Source organism: Pteropus alecto, unplaced genomic scaffold (assembly GCF_000325575.1).
Source record: "Pteropus alecto unplaced genomic scaffold, ASM32557v1 scaffold21, whole genome shotgun sequence".
Lineage (NCBI taxonomy): Eukaryota > Metazoa > Chordata > Mammalia > Chiroptera > Pteropodidae > Pteropus > Pteropus alecto.
Genome location: NW_006436282.1, coordinates 3,479,063 through 3,499,289, shown reverse-complemented (window position 1 = coordinate 3,499,289; position 20,227 = coordinate 3,479,063). Strand labels below are relative to the sequence as shown.

Here is a 20,227-nt window from a genome sequence, read left to right as displayed (position 1 = left end):
ATGATATATGAAATTTGTCATGCCATTTAGTTTGCTTTTATTTTCATAACCTTTGGAAACTTAAAATAAGGTATCTTAAACCTGCCGTTGTTGTATTCTTTAAAAACATGTTAATGTCTATGAGACCCTGTTTGCAGTTCTATATCAACATAAACCTACATAAATAACTTAAGTGGGGATTGGAATTCAAGTTGTTGGATTTTTGCCGTTGTTTACACAAGACATTGGCACGCAGTAGGAGGTGATATTCATTTTGATGAGGAATAATTACAATAATGCTATTGAGACAAATGCCTCAAATTAACTTTATGGAACACAGCCTAATTAACTTTTAGTCTTAATGGAATGTTAGCAGTAGTAAGGCTGATGGCGTTTTCCTTTAAGCAAGTATCAATTATGCTGAATTGAGTCAGCTGTAAACCACTCACAGCGACTTCTAGGACTTCCTCAAGATATGGAAAAGCCAGAGTCATAGATGGCTCAGCAATTACTGATTACGTTTCCAGCTTCATCTTACAGGGCACTCACTTGAATTTGACTCCATTCTATAATGGTAAATGGACTCATCCCACAATGTGCTGCATAGGATGATTTTGATTTTTGTAGCCAAAATGCAAGTGCTTTTTACTATATTAAAATGATTTTCATGGATAATTACCCCATTTAGGGCCTTGCTTTTGTGTTCCACTCCAGGCTCATATTTAAAGGAATTAATGAATGTATTATGATAGACTTTATATGAAATGCCGGTTTTGATGTCTACCATTAGGTCATTCCCTTCGACCATCCTCATTCAAATTTTTCATTTGCTTCCTTTGAAATCTTTTCTCGATACAGGGAACTTCTTAAAGATACAAGTGAACTTAATCTCCTATGTTTCGGGCTCCTGCTTTGTCAAGCATGCACCCACCTTTCTAGGGCAGGGCTCAGAAACACAAGCACTGGTTTCCTGCCTGGTGCCAAGGTCATGAAAGCAGACACTTGGCTGCTAGAGAAATGAGAGAACTGCCACTTTACGTCCTGCTACCTGTTACCTGTTGAGGAAGAGGAGCAGCCAGAGGGTTGGTTGAGAAGTGCTCGTGGTTTCAGCGAGCCTGAGCAGTCTGTAGAGACAACACTGCTCCATCCCACTGATGGTCCTAGAAGGTAGTTCAGGTTGGTTACAGCCAATGGAAAAAGCCTCACACTCGTGTGTGTTACCTGTGCTTATGTATGTACACGTGTTTGTGATTGGTGGACAATGCCATTCTCTGTAAGGTCAGATTTTTTTTTTCATTTAACAAATGTTTTATGCTGTCTGAGCAAGCATGAATTTGTTATAAGCCACCATGTGGTTGTGAGGACAGTGCATTCACGTGTTTGTCTGTGTACAGTCTGGACAAGCTGCCCACTTGCTGAGGTGCTGCTGGTCATGGGCTGAGCTGGTATGTTGTTTTCTGTACTTTGGTTATAAAATTCATTGAGTGGTGAATCAATTTAATATTCTTTGAGCCAAGCTTGCCTTTTTTATGCTTTGAGCCAAACTTGCCTTTTTACGCTGAATGATGGTGTTCAAGCAAGTAGCAGGGACACAGATCTTCCTTCCGGAATCTTGTTCCTGTTGCTAGGGAAGGGTCACAGCAGGGAGTGGGGCCACAGTCCTGTTACCCCACCATTCATACTATTGCATTTGTTGCTGCTAATTTTTTTATGCCCAGTTCTATCATCTCCCTTCACTGCAAGAATGATGGTATGTGTGTGTGAATGTGAATACAGCTTTATATGTGGGTATGCAAGTGTATTTTTAAATATTCTGTAAACTTTTCCACATACCTCTACTCTCAGTTCCTAGGGCAAAGCTCTAATGTTATGGTAGCTAGTTGAATAATGCATTTTCACATGCTGAAAATAGCATATTTAGAAAAGAATTTGGAGAAATTTTCTTATTCGGTACTTTCTGGAACTCCTGTTTATGAATGGTATTAACAGAAAACTCTGCACTGTTTGGAAGTATTTCTTATGTTGTCATTATTACCCCCCAATTCGGCAAATGTTTGCTAAGGATGCAGGATTTGTCACAAGGCCTGATGCAGAGGGCTGAGAGGTGCAGAGGTAATAACTTTTGAGACACTTTTAATGTACAAATCTAGGGGTTGTTCCTATGTTTACCTGCCTGACAACTTAAAAGGAGCAACCACCACAGGTATAAAGTGTACACCCTTCGAGGTCGCCCTTTTGTAGCACAAACACTTGTGGCAGATGATATAAACCCCAAATCAACATTCAACGTGTGGTTAGAGCAGCCATCCAAACTCAAAAGGCCAGATACCAGCATGAGGTTGTCTAGTCGACTGCCCCAGTTTACATGCCCCAGTTTACAGATGAGGAGATTGAGGCCTTCACTTTAGAAGCTCGAAGTAGTGTCTCGTTTGTGATTTTGATTTGTATTTCCCTAATGACTAAGGATGTCAGGCATCTTTCATGTGGTTATTGGCCGCTCTTGTATCTTCTTTGGAGATATGTCTGTTTGGATCCCCTGCCCATTTTTTTTTATTGGGCGGACATAGTAGGCAACTGTGAGTATGGAGTAAGGCTTGTTAAACTTTTCTGTCAGTTTATTTTGTAGAGTCAATACTAAGAGTCATTCTCCAAAAAAAATAAAATAAAATAAAATAAAACAAAAACGTAGTGATAGTAACAATCTTTATAATTTCCAAAGTGCTTTTAAATATTTCGTTTCTGATAATAGATGCCCCAATACCCTGAGAGGTAATTATCATTATCCTCTATTATATACAAAAGAACAAATAGACTCTAGGGTAAAATTTTACATTTTCAGGTAATTTTGTGGGGAAAATGCTCATGGCTTTTGTTGGGTTCCCAAAGGAGTACTCCAAAACAGTACAGAGAAACTGTTCTAGAACTTAGCTTCTTCCATAAGATCACAGATGTGTGAAGGATTCAGAAATACAGTGCTCTTGTCACTATGCTCCACCGTTCCAAGGCTGAGAAGGGTTAGTCTCTGTTCTGGAGGGGGCTGTGCTTCTGCATGGGGTGCGCAGGCATGCGCACGGCTGACCCCGACCTGGGTATTAATTGCCAAATATGATAATAAAAAGCTCTTAGTGGTAGTGTATGTTACTGTCACTTCCATTACTTTTTGATGATGTTTAGAATCATATGTATATATTTCACACATGATTATTACAATTTAAAAATAACTTACACATAGGAATTTCTAGTAGCTTAGGTCTCAGGATAAAAGAGTCTAGGATTGCTACCAGATGCAGTGTACTTGATAATAGAAAACTATTGCTGTTATCTACCTCTCACAGAGCATTTTCTAGCTTGGAAAAGTGCTTTGACTTATAGTTGTTCTTACAGTCACCTCTGGTGTTAAGCAGTTGCTGTTGTTTCTGTATGAAGGATGAGCACACAGAAGCTTGGAAAAGTTTTCTGGATTTGTTCAAGATGAGACAGGTAGAACTGAAGTCGATTTTAATTTTCTTGAATCTTTAGCAGTATTTTTCAGATGTTTTATAACACTTTTCTGAAGTGACTTGGGCATTTCCAAGGAGTTCTGTTTCCCATTTTATGGAGCCAGGACATTTCTTCTGTTTCCAGAGACCTTCCTCCTCTTGCTCTAGGAAGAGGACTCATCAGTAAATCAACAACTCTTTAAATTGGTGGAGAAGGCAGATTTTGAAGCTGGGGTTCTGTTAGCCAAGAAACAAAATAGCTCACTTGAGAAGGAATGGCACTAAAAATTCTCTATAATGTCTTCTCAGCAAATAGCATTTAAGATTAAAGTTACCTGACCCAAAAGAGAACCCTAATCATAGAGGTGTGAGTGTTTTACCATAATTTTATTCAGGTCACCCTTTTGTCAGAAGAGGATGATGAAACCCAGAGAGGTGAATCATAGTAGATAGAGCTAGGAACAGAACCTGGGGCTCAGAGCTGTGCCTGGTGTCCCAGATTAGCCATTCACATTGGTGAGGTCTCTTTTCAGATCACCTGGACCCTATGACAGCCCTGTTGGACGCCACAGCTTATTCATGCTAATGAGGCAACGGAACAATTTTGGTTCTTTTTGTTAAAGCAAATTGACCGTTATTTTGGCTTTGGGTCAGCATGGTGTACAAATCAGCCCAAGTCTTTTCTTTGTAAAATGGACATTTTGGCTCTTCAAGTTTTGAGCCCCAGAGAGCAGAGCTCTTGAGGTCCGTTACCTCCAGGAGTCACTGCTCCTAGTCACCATCACTTGTGCTTTGCTACTGCATTTCATGGCATCCTGGTGTAAGGCAAAACTTTAAACACAAAAGGCTGTATATAAAAAAGAAATCGTTCCCCACCACCACCAAACAAAAGAAAGCGTCACCTTCAACCATGACAACATCAAATTCTGAAGCTTTGGAACTGATAGAACATTTTGGTGTTAGTAACAACAGCAAAAAAACTATCACTTATGGTAGAACTTGATGAAGCCACAATTGTTTAAACAGATTAGTGGACAACTAACAAGGTCCTTGCTTCAGATTAAGTAATCATTTGTGCCTTCCCATTGTCTCCCAACTTCCCATCTGTATTAGTTAAAAAATCTAGACCATGGATCTTTAGTAGCCAGAGACCTTGATCATATTTGCATTTTTAACACGTGAGTGCTTTTTATGTTGGTTTTAAGTCAGACCGGATGAGAGCTGCAGTACAGCTATAGTACTGTTTCATCACCACAGCACCGTTTGACGTCCCAAAATGAAATAATGAGTAAAAATAGCTAATGTTGTTTGTCCTCAGCTCTTCCAAGATACTATATTGCGTTTTGTGTCCAAATGAAAGCCATTGCTAGTTACCCTCTGGTGAAGGGTAACCAGAGAGATGGTAATATCCTGGTCACTTGGAGAATTAGATGCTGGACGTTTTATTCACACTGCATTTTCTACTCTCTGGGCAAAGGAAATCAGCGTTCATTGTGCTGTTGTGTCCATGATGTTAGTCAGCTTGCTGTTTTGTTGAGCAGCCTGTCGTGCAGGCTTTTATAGTAACATCCTGGTAAAAATGAACAGCTACTTCCCACTGTGAAGTTTAACGTTACATCAGAAGGTGAAGGAAATTGAGATGGAAAAGCTCTGTACTTGCTTTCTGCCGAGGTGTTGCTGTGCCTGGTGCAACACTGCTCCTAAAGACCCTTTTAATTAAAGGGCCCCAGTGAATTGGGGATGAAATTTCACTCTGAACTCTGAAAGTCTGAATGTGGGGAGCAAAGAAAAATATTAAGAATGGGAACTACTTCTTTCTCTGCCTATTCTATTTCTAGTTTAGTTTTTACTATTTAAAAATATGTGGATCTCTATTTTAACTAGAATTTTTTTCTTCAAATTAGCATAAAATTATGAAAATGAAGTAGATACATATATATTAAATAGTGTGCAAGTTCTGATACTTGATATAATATAGAATTTATTTGAGATAGGGATTAATGTGATACCATATTTTTTTAAGCACACCTTTATTCATTTTTGTTCCTTATTTTTATAATTACCTGCATTTTCCCCAGAATTCTTCTACCACCACCCCTAAAAAGAAATTCTTTTGAATCATGTTCTTCTTGATAACTCCCTGCTTTTATTAAAGTTTTAGATTTTCCTTTACATTTCAAAACTATACAAAACACAAAAATGCAAACTAGCCAGGGGTCTTTTTTGGTGTTCTTGGCTTGATAATATAAATCATCTGAATCTGCTGCTTATTTCGAGGGTCCATTTTTATGTTCTTGTTAAATTGTTCTCAGACTGAAACACAACTTGCATGTCTGAATAGAGGTGGAGAGAATTTTTGCATTCAAAATATACCCACTTGAAAATTGGAGATTATTAAGGAAATGACAGGCCCTATTAGAAGCGTAAATGTTAGCCCTAAAGTGGTGTAACCCGTACATATGTTTATTTCTGTACATCTAGCAATTTTGAAGTTCGATTTCTTTTTACCCTGCAGCAATCTGAATGGGTGTGTTGAAGTAGTTGGAAACTGTGGCAATAAAAGCCTGTTCCATTAATCATCATGCAACAGAATAGAGGGAACAGAAATAGTTCACTGGCAAATGTTAAGGAGAAATTGGACCTACTTCCATGTGCTTGAGCAGAACTGCCCAGTTATACTGCTCCTTGCTCAGGGGCTTCTGGCCGCAGGTGAAGGCTAGCCCTTTCTCTTTAGTTCTTACTGACTCCATCAGCAACGTTTAGCAAGCATCTCCTGGCCTGGCACTGATCCGGGCTTCCTCTGCAGAGCGGTGCCATCTTCCCTGCTCACTAGGTTTTCCACAAGATCTCAGGCCCTCGATTTTGTTGTCTGTACTCACTTCTTTAGGGATCAGTTCCATTTTTGTCATCTGCCTGCTCTTTGTATGTACTGTGGGATGATCTCATCTATTTCTATAACTATTACTTTTTTTCTTCCGGTTTTCGGTAGGCCTCCCCTTATAAGGAATAAGCAGTCGTGTAGTTTAGGACTGTGGCTCCGGAGCCAGTCCGCCCAGGTGCATATCCAATTTCATCCTTAGCATCATGTGACCCTCAGTGACTCTTTACCTCATTTTTCCATGTGCAGAATGGAGGCGATGGTAGGGCCACCTTGTAAGGTTGTCGGGAGGGTTCAAAGAGATGAAGGAAATGCAACAGCTCCTGGAGCATATTTAATAACGCTAAGCGTTAGCCTTCCCCCCGCCCCCCCAAAACCCTGCCATCTACATCTCCCAGAATTACATTTTACCTGTACCTCTAGCTTTCCTTTGTTTATAGCATAACTTTTGTTTGTAACTTAAATTCATCTCACTCCCAAGTTTCTCATCATGGTCAACCACCTCATCTCTTTCCTCTCAAGTATTTTCCTTTGTGGTCAGATTCTTCTGTCTCCCCCATCAACCACGGTGAGAATTCTTTGAGATCTGTCTTGCTCCATTTTTATATACAAACCATAACCAAAACTTTCCTTAAAATCTCATTTCCAGTTATCGGTCCAAATCTACCTATGATCCTCTTACTACGATTGTACCTAAGGCAGCATGACTTAGTGGTTAAAAAATCTCAGTTTGGGAATCAAGCAGTACCTTGGTGTAGATCTCAGCTCTGCCACTTCCTAGCTCTATGATTTTGGACTACTTACTTAACTTCCCTGAGCTTCAGGTGCCTCCCTATAAGATGAAAACAATATATTACTTCACAGAGTTATTATGAAGCTTAAATGAAATACCGTCTTTGAAGTTCTTGGCATAGCCGCTGACCTAGAGTAAGTGTTTAAATGTTCAGCTGTTACCTTTATCCCTGTGCTATCAGGTCTTCATCTCCCTATCCCTGTGGCCGGTTCATAATGACTCAGCAGAACCACTGTGGCTTACTAGGTGATTTTTTGAAAGCTTCAAAGAACTTATATTGTAAAGGACTTCAGAGGTTTTTAAACCATTCACCTTGACAAAAATCAAAGCTGCCATTTATCAAGTGCCTGTCAGGCGTGACGTCTGGTTCTTACAACCCTGTGTAGCAGGTGTTGCTGGGGCTCTGAGATGCAAACAAACCGTAAGCTCTCCCAGCTAGGAGTGTCATGACTGATATTTGAACTCTACTCATTCCTCTCCCAAACTTCAGATTTTTGGCATTATAACATATTGCTTCCATAACCCCCTCTATTAAAATAAGTCTCTTAACATATGTTCCTCAGCCTGTAGTTGAACAGATACTTCTGGTGACTGCGAACCTGCCGCTTGTCAGGGTAGCCCGTTTCATTGTTGAATAGTTGTACAGGTTAAATACTTCTGTGTTTTGTGCTAAAACCTGATCCTTATATTTTTTCTCCTTTGATTTCTTTTTTAAGAAATACAGAGAGCCAGTCTAACTTCTTTTTTTTATACCTAATAGTCCTTTAACCTTTAAATATTTGAATGTAACTATTGCTTCTCCCATTGCTCTCCCTTCCCCTGTACAGATGATGAGTTTATCCATTTTGGTCCCTTTTGTTTTGGAAATGAACACTATCTTACATATCCTCTGTTGCATGCATATGTAAGTTCTCTGTCCCAGTTTTATCCCGCTGGGTTCAGATCTAAGAATGATCAGAGTAGTCCTGAGTACATGTTAGGTTTTTCTTAAATAGCTTTAGAGGTGCCAACGAAGAGCTTTGGTTTTAAGTTACTCTGCCATGAACTATTTCAAAGGCCATTCATTCTCAAAATAAGTATTGGTAGAGTACCTGTGTGTTGGCTCCCACAGGCCTCCTTACTGTGAGAAAGCGAGCCAACAGTGAGCAAGGCCAGGAGAAGGCCTTTTAGTTCAGGTTTCTCTCCTCCACGGTCTCTGCTATTGTTGGAATAATCCTGGCACTCTGAGCACATAGAGGACTTTTGCCTTAATGAAAAGGTGGCATGGAATCGTATTGTTTTCTTATGAAAATAGGCAACAGAAAAATGTAGAGCACTGAGAATAATTTAAAAACGAATTGAATTTTTGTCTTTTCATAGCTATTAAGATTCCTGTGTCAGATATATTTTATAATCAAATTCCTGACAGTAGCATTTTCGAGGCTCCCCGGGAGTATAGCAAAGTATTAGGAGCATTGTCAGAGGGGCGGGTTTGAGTTCCAGCTTTGCTGCTTCCTGTCAGTGAGACCACAGTTTCCTAAACTGCTACAATGAGCTTAATAATAGTACAGTAGTCCCCTTTCATCCGCGGTTTCAATTTCTGTGGTTTCAGTTACCCACGGTCAACCACAGTTTGAAAATATTAAATGGAAAATTCCGGAAATAATTTCTAAGTTTTAAACTGTGCACCATTCTGAGTAGTGTGATGAAATCTTGTGCCATTCCTGTCTGTACCGAGTGGGATGTGAATCATCCCCTCGTCCAGCCCATTTACACTGGATACCTGCCCATTAGTCACTCAGTAGCCATCTTGGTTATAAGATTGACTGTTGTGGTATCACAGTGGTTGTGTCCAAGTGACCCTTATTTTACCTAGTAATGGCCCCAAAGTACAAGAGTAGAGATGCTGGCAATTGGTGTGCCAAAGAGAAGCCATAAAGTGCTTCCTTAAAATGAAAATGTGAAAGTTCTCTACTTAATAAGGCATTTTATCATCACACATCATAAGTAGAGTGAGTACAATACAAAAAGATATTTTGAGAGAGAGATACATACCACATTCACATAACTTTTATTACAATATATTGTGATAATTGTTCTATTTTATTATTACTCTCTTGCAATGCCTAATTTATAAATTAAACTATCCTAGGTATGTACAGGAAAAATATAGAGAGAGAGTTCGGTACTATCCATGGTTTCAGGCATCCACTGGGAGTCTTGGAACATATTCAATGTAGATGAGAGACTTTTGTACTAACTTGGTAGGGTTGCCGTGGGCATTAAATGAGTTTATTACTATAACGTGCTTTAGAACAGAGTGACACATAATATATGCTCACTAAATGCTATTACAATGGTGGTTGTATTAATTGAGGTAATAGTTTCATTTCTTCACCCAGAACAAGAAACAGGCACAACATAAGTGTTCTTCAGAAGGTAGCCCACATCTTTAGTAAGCTACTTTTAAGTTTGGGGAAGCACTTAGTTAAGTATTTTCACTCTATCCTATTATTTAGACAACTACATAGATCTAGCTCCTTATTTTTCATGGAATTTATAATGTCCCCGATCTTTAAGAGCTGTTGGAAGTTGTTCATCATTAGGGTTAAAAGCTGTTTAAGTTGTTCATCATTAGAGTCAAAAGTCCTTCTTGTTGCATGATTGAGGGATCACTGCTAATATTTACTTGTGCAAGTGTAGGCACAGAAATGTGTAGTGACCTATCATCATTACAAATGCACCCCTGTCTTGCGGTGTGAGCATCAACTCCCACTCTGGTGTCCGTTTCCCAATTTGACATTCTGGGCAGGTTAGTCTTAGTGTTCCAGCTTCCTGCTTTCTGAGGAGATGGGGTAGATGGGGAAAGCGATGCCATTTTTAGTATAATGATTTCAGGATCCTTAAGACTCTATCTGAGTTATAAACTAGGGGAAATGGTAAATAACTCAACACACCTTCTACTATTATTGAGGGTGATCTCGGCTATCTGGCAATTCAAGGGAGTTCATGTTCATTTACTTTCACCTGAATACATACTGTGGTCATTCTTCATTATAGGGTGTTGAACAGCTGGTTTCTGCCTTCCTCTTAAAACAGAGGCACTTGTACAGAGAACTAGAATACCTGTCACTGAAGATTATGTGTACGGTTTGTTGAATACCTACTCTATCTAAAGCATTCTGCCTACACCATAACGGATGAACAGGGCATAGTCTTTTTCCCCTGGCAAGGTAGGGAGAAAGAGAGGCATGTAAGATGGAATAAGACAAGTTTTATCATTGAAGTGTAAGCAGGGGACCAAGTGATTATTAATTTTCAGTTAGGGGGCCTAATTATATTTACCTAAGAGGTAGCATTTGAGCTCAGCCTGGAGGAAGTGGTAGGATTTCAGGAGCTAGAGAAAAAGGCCATGTATAGTTTTTGCTGGATGGAGGAAAGAATGTAGACAAATGCCAGATGTGTGGAAGGGCTGGCAGGGCTGGCCATGAGGCGCTGGAGGCAAGATGGAGAGCAGCTCCTCGTAGGGTCTCGAGTGCTCTGCTTTGGAGATGGACCTTTATGATGAAAGGCTGTTGAAGGTTTCTGCAGACAGGGATTGAGGTCAGACCTGAGATGCTTAAAGGCAGCTGTTGATGTGTACAAAATGGACTGCAGAGGTGAGAGGGAAGCTCCAGACTGACAGCTGGGCCCATGGTGGCCATTCAGGCATGGTCTAAGGAGGGCTGGAAACAGTGGCATCAGGAGTAAAAAGGAGAAGATGCATTTGGGTGAACTTTCAAAAGTTCTGGTTTACTCTGGGGAAAAAGAAGCTTAAAGAATTAAAACAGACAGATGCCTAGGTTGGGTGACCAGAAAAACAACATGCCAATAATGAAGCTTTGAACATAGGAGAGGGGCTAGTTTTGAGGGCTGGGTGGGTTTCATATAACAGTAAGTTTAATGATATGTAATATTATGGCTTCTACAGGATACCCACGTGGATATGTTCTCTAAGCAGTTAGAAATTCTGGTCCAGCAAATGGGAGTGAGAGATTTGGATCTGGGAGGCAAGCCTTCTCAGAAGTCTTTGAGGCCTTGGGTGGGGAGGTCTTGACCTGAAAGAATAGTCTAAGGACAGAGGGCTGACAGATGCCCCTAATTTAAGGCGTGAATGGAAAAGGCACTAGAAATATTAAGACCCCAGAAGAGAGTTTCAGGAGGGACAAGCTGAATCGAAACTAGAAGAAGCTATAACTGAGAAGCTTTTGAATAGGATAAGAATTCTGATTCTTACCATTGTTTTGTCTTTTCAAATTTTTTTTGCAGACACTTTGAAACTTCACAAAAGTAGAGAGAAAAGTATAATGACCCACCATGTTCTCATTATCCAGTTTCAGTTATTATCAGTATTTTATCAGTATTTTTCACCTCCCCACCTTTCCAGGGGAAGAGAAGGGAGGTAGAATACTTTAAAGCATTACCAGACTCATGTTCATTTCTCCCATACTTCACTTTGCACTAGTTCATAAGGACAATTAGTTTTTATACAACCATAATTCATTATCTCACCAGTTTTAAAAAATTAATTCCTCTATATCATCTAATAAAGCTTCTTTTTCTTTAATTGGAAGTCCTTGAGAGCCATATCAGTGATGTTTTGTAATTCCATAGAGATTAGCTCTCAGTCTAAGGGGTCATTTGGGAAATGAATAGTGTCATGAAGAAGGTAATGAAGCGCTCTCTGCAGAAAGGATGCTTCCACGTGGTACATAATGGCTTTTGATGGGAGGCTATGTTTTATTTTGTGCATACACTTATCCCTTGGGACTAGCAACAAATCTACGATTGGGGTTCCTGTTTTTAGATCATATGGCACTCTACCCCAGTTTTGCCACCTCTGACCCACGTACCATCTAATTCCTAATTCTGGAGCAGTGGTCCTCAATTGGAACACATGGCCCTCTCTGGAGACATTTGGAGTCATGGCCTTGGGGCGAAGGGGATACTGACATCTAATGGGAAGTGAGAGAGTGGGGAATGCATGGAAGAACCCCTATAACAAAGGCTTATCCTGCCTAAAAGACCAATAGTGTCAAGAAGAATAGCACATTCCAATTTGTGGTTACAGCACACCTTTGTATACCAGGTTGCCATTAAGAATTTTCCTCTCTTCTGTGGAGAGAGATAACATCCTTGTGAGTGTTTCTCCTTTGATCATCTGCATCACTTAAGCTGGGTTTGGCCAGATCTTTGAGCCTAGTAAACTAGGCTCATTCCAGTTTTCATTTTCTTGGTGTCCTTGGACTCCAGCAGAGCATGGAAACGATTTGGTTTTCGCAGGAGGAGATTTAAGAAATGCACTTCTTCAAGACCTGTTCACTGGGCTGAGCAAAGCTCTCTCTTTGGAAGGAGAAACTAGCTTGAGGGTTCTTTTTAACAAATAGGTGGAGTTTGTTAAACCAAGATATAATCTACATTTCTTCACCCTAATTGAAAATTGAGCAGTCATTTGTAGTAATTGAGGAACAAATTATTTACCTTCTTTATTTGTAGGAAATACAATTGGAGCATGCAAAGCAAGCCTTTGTGCAAAGGGACAATGCCAGGACTGGAAAAGTCACAGCCATTGATTTCCGAGACATCATGGTCACCATCCGCCCCCATGTCTTGACACCTTTTGTAGAAGAATGTCTAGTAGCTGTAAGTTGTAACTTTCCCTAATGAAGTAGTTTATTGTACCTGGCATGAGCTCAGTAAATAAGTTATTATAAGAATAATTCTTGCATATTATCTAGAGATTGTTCTGTTTAAAACACTGACATTTTTAATGTGATCACATACATTACCAAACTTACAGACACAGTATATTTTGGCTAGTCTTAGTGGATAGGTTTATTTGCTATCTGGATAATATGGAATATCTTAAAGAAATGTATTAGCTTTTTTTTTTTTTTAAAGGAAAAACAAATTTGTGATCATGTATTAATTTTGCTTTATATTTTGAAGTATGCCAAATGCTAATCTTTGCTTTTATCTGTTTTTCAAGGTGATAATTTTTTTAAAAAATAGTACATACAGATATAGTTGAAAGGTCAACAAAACAGAAATTCTAAACCCTCGATTTTCTTGTTGATTCAACATGTGTGCTGAAGTGGCAGTGGTACACGTGATGGGCAGAGTCCTCTGTCCTATGTCATGGAGCTTCCATCCTAGTAGATGTCCAGCCACTCCTTGCCTCCTGAGGGTGTCCTAGAACATTCTGTGGTGGTGGTTCCCAAGCTTTGATCATGGAGCTTAAGAATCACTGGGGATAATTATAAAAATCACAGATTCTAAGGTTCCTTCCAGGCCTACCAATTCACCATCTATAGGCGTTCAGGCCCTAGGATATAATTTCTGAAGCTTCCTAGATAATTCTGATGATCACTCAGATTTGGGAACCATTATGCAGTGGTAACTAGCCTTTTGTCCATCCCAGGGAGAAGATTTTTTGAGTGTTTTCACCATCATCTGGGTTTCTCACAATGCTTACCATAGGCAGGAGCTTAGGCTAGGTTTTCATTTTTTCCTTTTTTTTTTCCTGGTGCCTCTTTTTGGAAATGTGGCATTCTGACAAGGCCTTTCCATTCTGGCACTGTGTTAATCTAGCTCCTTTCCTTGGCTCCCCTCCCCCCGCCCCGCCCCACACCTTCCCTACTCCATTCTAACCTCTCATGTCAGCTATTCTAAATGATTACTAAGTGAAGATTTATGTGGTTGTTACTTTATAAAGAAGTGCTTTCCTAATAAAAACATTTTGCCTTGTTAGGGAAGGATAGAATTTGAAACCCTAAACTGAAGTTCCATTCATAATGGACATGCTGTCTACTTCCCTTGTCCCCTGTGAAGAAATTACAAATTTCGACTATCAGAATTCTGACCAGTCTTCACCCCCATCAAAGCATATGACATCTCATAATTTTACCATAATATGCTTGTTTGCTAGAAAAATCTCACCAATGTAAAGTCTGAACTTAAATGATTATTTATTGCTAGTTATAAGTAGCATGACAAATCATGACATTAATGCTAGATTGACCGCTTTTTATAGAATGTTTGTGTTTGTATAATATAGTTTTGCATGTATAAGCACACACATGTGTGTAATATAGTTTTGCATGTCTAAGCCTTTAAGAATTGCTCATTAGATGATATAAACAAACTTATAAAACATTTCCAGTGGAAATTTGAACTCTGTAAATTACTACTGGTCCTGTTGTTATAACCCTACACATGCATTTATTTAGTTTTCTAGGGTTCTGTGTGTAGAGTACAAGTTCTGGTCATGATTACTTGCAGTTACTTCCAAAAATCATATATAGCTTTTTTTTAATGTGAAAGAAAAACACTTATGGCTATTTCTTCTTATACATGCATTCCTGGTTACTTCCAAAACTAGCATTTAATATATGTACTTCTTCATTCTTTAAATCCTTTGTTTTTATTTTCTCTTCTCTTATTTTCAACTTATTTGAGGCTGCTGGAGGTGCCACATCCCATCAAGTTAGTTTCTCCTATTTTAATGGATTTAATTCACTCCTTAACAACATGGAACTCATTAGAAAGATCTACAGCACTCTGGCTGGCAACAGGAAAGATGTAGAGGTGACTAAAGGTGAGTGGGAATAAATCTGAATTTTTACCTGCAAGTATCTTGGTGTATTATCATTAGGATGAAGACTAAAACCCAAGAGGTCATAGTGTAGATTTTTCTATTCCATTGACACCTATTAACTCTATGGTATATGTGTGTTCTCCATCGTTTAATCAGACAAAAGCAAACAAAACAAAAACAATCTTCAGCAAGTTTTTTATAAACCAAGTTTTTTATAAACAAAAACAATCTTTAGCAAGTTTTTTATAAACCAAAGATAGTCTTTCGGTGAGGGAACCATCTAAAGTTTCTTAAATGTTTTCAAATCTTGCTAGAACCTGAGCAAAATTAACAGCCTCGTAAGTCACCTTCAGAAGTGCATGAGGAATTCCATAAAGTTATACTGATGACAATGTAGGTTGATCTATAGTCAAGGAACAAGATATTAGCATTTTAATGGGATTTTAAAAAAAAAAAAAAAAAACAGAAAATTCCCTTAGGAATTCCACAGCTTCGTTAATGTAACCTCCTGGGACCTGTGCATATTTCATATCTGCTTCCTAGCTTTCCCTGACCTGTAATTTGAATAACATTCCATGTCATTTATCAAAGCCTTCAGATGACACCAAGCTTTTAAAGTCAAATGTTAGAGAGACTTCTGCACACTCTCTGTCCAGAAGACGTGCAAAAGCTCTTACTCTATTTGGATTGACTTGAATTCTACGACTGATAATAATTAAATTGTATGATGTTCACTCATTCCAGTGCCTTGAGTTAATGCTGCATTTAGTGACTATTCCCTTTTCGAATCTTTCCCCTTTTAACTCTTTTTCCATACAGAGGAGTTTGTTCTGGCAGCTCAGAAATTTGGTCAGGTTACACCCATGGAAGTTGACATCTTGTTTCAGTTAGCAGATTTATATGAGCCACGGGGGTAAGTTGGCCTTTTTCTTTTTTTTTAATTAGCTTAATAAAAGGAGGTTAGGAGGTGGGGGTAGGAGGAGGGCAGTGAACTGGGAGAAAAAAAAAAGCCAAATGAAAGACGACTCTGAAATATGGGAAATGAGGGATTGTTTTAAAATGCCATAATGTAAATTTTAATAAATTTGTATTTTGTTGTTGCTTATGCTTGTTTGTTTTTGTTGTTGTTGTTGTTGTTGTTTTTCCTTCCTTCCTTCCAGACGTATGACCTTAGCAGACATTGAACGAATTGCTCCTCTGGAAGAGGAAACTCTGCCCTTCAACTTGGCTGAGGCCCAGAGGCAGGTGGGCAGAAAAAGCAAACTTGCTTCCTGCTGTTTCTTTAGTTGGGGAACCCCCAAATCTTTTTCACTTGCAGTTGCCTTTCTGGCACTGGTATCTGACCTACCGTTTTTCCATTTTGCATCAAAAATCTAGACAATTTCAAAAGGCTAAAAAGAGAAATGGCTTAGAGATGTTCTGATTAACAGATAGCTAACATTTTTGCTTATTCTGGATGAGGTGACGTCCTAACCTCATTGGAAGCCTAACCCTCCAAAAATAGGCAAAAGATCCCTTCTTTTTCCCTAAATCTGAGCTGAGAGTTGCGGGGCAGGAGTTCTCTTTCGGTGTCGCTGTCCCAGCAAAGTGGCACATTGCTAAATGAAAGCCGTCTCTTTTCCGCAAGGAGGTACTTTGTCAGCTCCTCGTCTCACTGCCATGCCTTCCGTTTTTCTGAATATCAAAATGAGATAATTTTGTTTAGTCTGGAGTCATAGTTTGAAGGTTTTTAGATCTATTTTCTCTGTGAAAGGATTCATAAGTTATGTGGAAACAATTTGAGGAATGCTAAATTTTATTTTATGGTTAACAGAAACCAATCTCTCGCAGTTGTGGCAGTCAGAAACTTAAGACATGGGACCTCCTCGTTTTAACTCTCGCTCAACTTTCTGTAGATCAGGATGAGAATCAAAGCCTTTGTAGCACAGGCTGTCCTCACGTGATGTTTGTAAAATAAATCCACTCACAGATGAGCGTCGTTTTAGAAAAATACCTCCTTTAAGGCACAGTCATCTCTGAATCCTGTGAGACTTAACAGTTTCTGGCTTGGAGCTCTGGGTCTGAACAGAGACGCCAGTTTGACCACAATGGGTTGATGCGGGCTACATTTTTAGGACTGGCAGGCCTCGAGCCAGGACCCCCTCCTTCCAGCTCCTCCCCACCCAAATGCAGCGGCGAGTTTTGTGTGCAGCGTGTAACTCAAAGTGGTGGGTGTGTGCTCAGTAAATCCTAAACCAGGCACCTCTGGAAGACCAGCTGGCCGTCGTTAAAAGAGGAAGCCGATTTCCGCGAGAGCAGGAGAGAGCTGTATAATCACGTGCAGAGGTGGAAGCAGCGTCGCTCCACCCTCCCTTTGATTTTAAAACACTGCTTACAAGTATCTCTGTGCTACTAGTTGTTAGAGAAATTGGGGGGTTAAAAAAAGCAAGGATTTTTTTTTTCCAGATTTCCCCCTCCTCCCCCATTTGATAGTGGTATCCCACGATTTTTCCTTTATGCCCTCTGAAGCTTTTGAAAGTTTGTGATGAGTGCTTGGTGACACTGGCCATGAAAGGGTTAGAGGAGATTGATGAGATTTACAGTGGGAAATGATTGGCTGCCTCTTAAAGCTTTAGAGCAATTCACAGTGCCCTTACCCAGAATATTCTTTACTTTGTGAACCCCAATGGGCCAGACAACATAGAAAGACTCAAGCAATGGAGGTGAATCCACCTGATAGGCTCAGTGCTGACATTTATCCTCAACAAAATAGTATAGGAGTGGGAATCATTCTTGTCTCTTCGTGAGCATGCTACATTTCTAGCTTCAGAAAAGTTAAATAAAAGTCTGGGGTTTCATTTATTTCGTCTTTTAAATGATGAGTTAGTGATAGTGGTAGCCACCCTCCCCTCATTATTTTCAAAGTATTTTCACTTGTGATTTTATGTCAGAACCTTTCTAAGTATTGCATATTTTTTGTCTTTTTAAAATTATAGGCGGCATACAGTATCATATTAGTTTCAGGTGTACAATGTAGCGACTTTACATTTACGTGTCTTACAGAATGCTCACCACAGGAAGTCTAGAAACCATCCACTGCCCTGCAGTTATTACACTGTTTTGGACCATATTCCCCCTCACCTTTCTCACCCATCTCTCCACCCATCCCAAACTCCCCGCCCTTGGCAATCATCATCAGTTTGTTCTTTGTTTCTATGAGACTTTTTGTTTTGTTTGTTCATCTGTGTTGCATATCTATATTCATATAAATAAAACAGTGCCTTTCTCGTGGATATATCTGGCAAAATGAAGTTACTGTTGATGTCCATCGATATAGGAATGGAATTGGAAACACCCCATGCAATTTGCAGAAGAAATGTTTTACATTCTTAAAGATGTGTATTTCTGTGTAAAGCTATTTTCAGTGAAATGACTTGAAAGGAGATTCCAAATTATCTCATTGTATTAACAATTGTATTACATTGACAACAGCTAAAATTCAGTGGGTTGTTAGCTGGGGTTGGTAATTATTTTCATTGTTCATTGATTTTAATTATTACAGCTTTTGAAAAAGCAAATTTTGTTGAATGTTTTTATTCATTCAACAGGTATTTATTAAGCTTCATGCCACCCTCATTTGACAACTCTATATAGACAGAAAATTACAATTTTATTCTTGTAGACAGAGAAATGCAACCAATGACTGGCCCGAAATATGACTTTAGAAAAGATGGACCAAAAAAGAGGAAAAAGTAACAATAATATAACTACCTAGTTGTAGCCACTGTAAACATTTTTAATATCTCTTGATGGTAGGGTAGCCGAATGTTAGTATTATTTTTATATGCATATATATACCCACAAATAGTTTTAATAAAAATAACATTGCACAGTCTTCAACATTGTTTTTTAAAGATTGTGAAAGATTTCAAATATTTTAAAAGGTAAAGAGAATCATATTACAAATACCTATGTACCCACCATATTTTTAACCTGTTTTCACTTATACTATATGAACATTTTTAATAACAAATATTATTTTGCTATATCATTTTTGTGACATACTATTTAGTTTTAAGGCTATAGCATTATATTTAACCAGTCCTCTATTATTGGACATTTAGGTTACTGTCAGAGTTTTTGCTGTTATAAAATAGTACTGCTTTTCTTGTTTGTTTGTTTAGCATTTATTTCATAATCATAAACTTAACTCTGCAACCCAGCTGGATTTGGAGGGACAAGGAAAACCCGGAACCCAAAGAACCCAGCGAGAGCAGAGATTATAGGGTGTTCGAGCAGCTGGGATGAGGGGTGCTCTCATGAGCTGCAGAAGGAATGGTCTGATGGTTAAAATAAAACAAGTCAAACTTATTAGCGTTGTCCACAGTTAACAATGGTGATCTTCTTGCTGGTCTTCGTCATTCCTGGACCCAAAGTGCTCCAGGGCCTCCACAGTATTCATGCCTCTTCGCCTTGCCAAAGACCACATGCTTCCCATCCACCCATTCAGTCTTGGCAGGGCAGATGAAAATCTGGGAACCGTTTGTGTTGGGTCCAGCATTTGCCATGGACAAGATGCCAGGACCTGTATGCTTCAGGATGAAATTCTCATCATCAAATTTTTCCCCATAGATAGACTTGCCACCAGTGCCATTATGCCTTGTGAAGTCACCACCCCGGCATATAAATCCCAAAATAATTCTGTGAAAGCAGGAACCTTTATAACCAAATCCTTTCCCTTCAGTGCTCAGAGCACAAAATTCTTCTGCTGCCTTTTGAACTTCGTCTGCAAACAGCCCGAAGGAGACGCGTCCCAAGGGTTCACCATCAACCGTGATGTCAAAGAACACGGTTGAGTTGAACATTGCTGGGAGCAAATGGCTCTGGGACAGCAGAGTCTGCAAGGCCAAACAGTACTACTTTTTAACATTCTTGTAGCTTGATCCTTTTTCCATACACAATTATTTTTAACCTAACTCTTTATAGGTAAAACTATAAGGTCAGAAGTTACATACATTTTAAGGGTTCAGGTATTTAGAACTAAGTTTCCTATTAGTTTATACTTGATTAAACACCTGATTTGAGAAGCCCTGTTTTCATCAACTCTTGCCAGGCTGGATATTGTCATTAAAAAAACAAACACACAAACAAATAAAAACAAGCCCAAAACCTACCAATATTCTTGATGAAGAATGATATCCCATTAATATTTTAAAATCTATATCTTTTTGATCAGTAATGAGAATCGAACATTTGAAAATAGGTTCATAACAGTTTTTGGTACATAATGGCTTTCATTGTGTTCAGATTTGATTTTAAACATTAATAGCAATAATAACTTTTTATTAATAAAAACTTAGTGTCTCTAACCCTATCTTCCCCTTGGACATTTTAGTTGTATCATGAATTTAGAAACCAGCGGATAATTTTTAAAATAATATGTGCTCATTTTTGTTCTTTTTTATCTCCCATCTTTCTGCTCTCCAAAATATGTGCATACAAAG

The 20,227-nt window shown here is 39.0% G+C and overlaps 1 protein-coding gene and 1 pseudogene across 6 annotated transcripts in view; one reads left to right on the top strand and one right to left on the bottom strand.

Annotated features, from left to right (window-relative positions):
- Positions 1-20,227, top strand: part of SLC25A13 (solute carrier family 25 member 13) — a 165,391-nt gene that overhangs the window by 80,312 nt on the left and 64,852 nt on the right. For all 6 annotated transcript variants that reach the window (XM_006911925.3, XM_006911924.3, XM_025046837.1 and 3 more), the window contains 4 exons: positions 12,644-12,790; positions 14,606-14,744; positions 15,564-15,657; positions 15,905-15,989. In XM_006911925.3, coding sequence (XP_006911987.1) covers positions 12,644-12,790; positions 14,606-14,744; positions 15,564-15,657; positions 15,905-15,989 — 465 coding nt within the window. The remainder of the gene's footprint in view (positions 1-12,643; positions 12,791-14,605; positions 14,745-15,563; positions 15,658-15,904; positions 15,990-20,227) is intronic.
- LOC112479736 lies at positions 15,996-20,217 on the bottom strand (annotated as a pseudogene).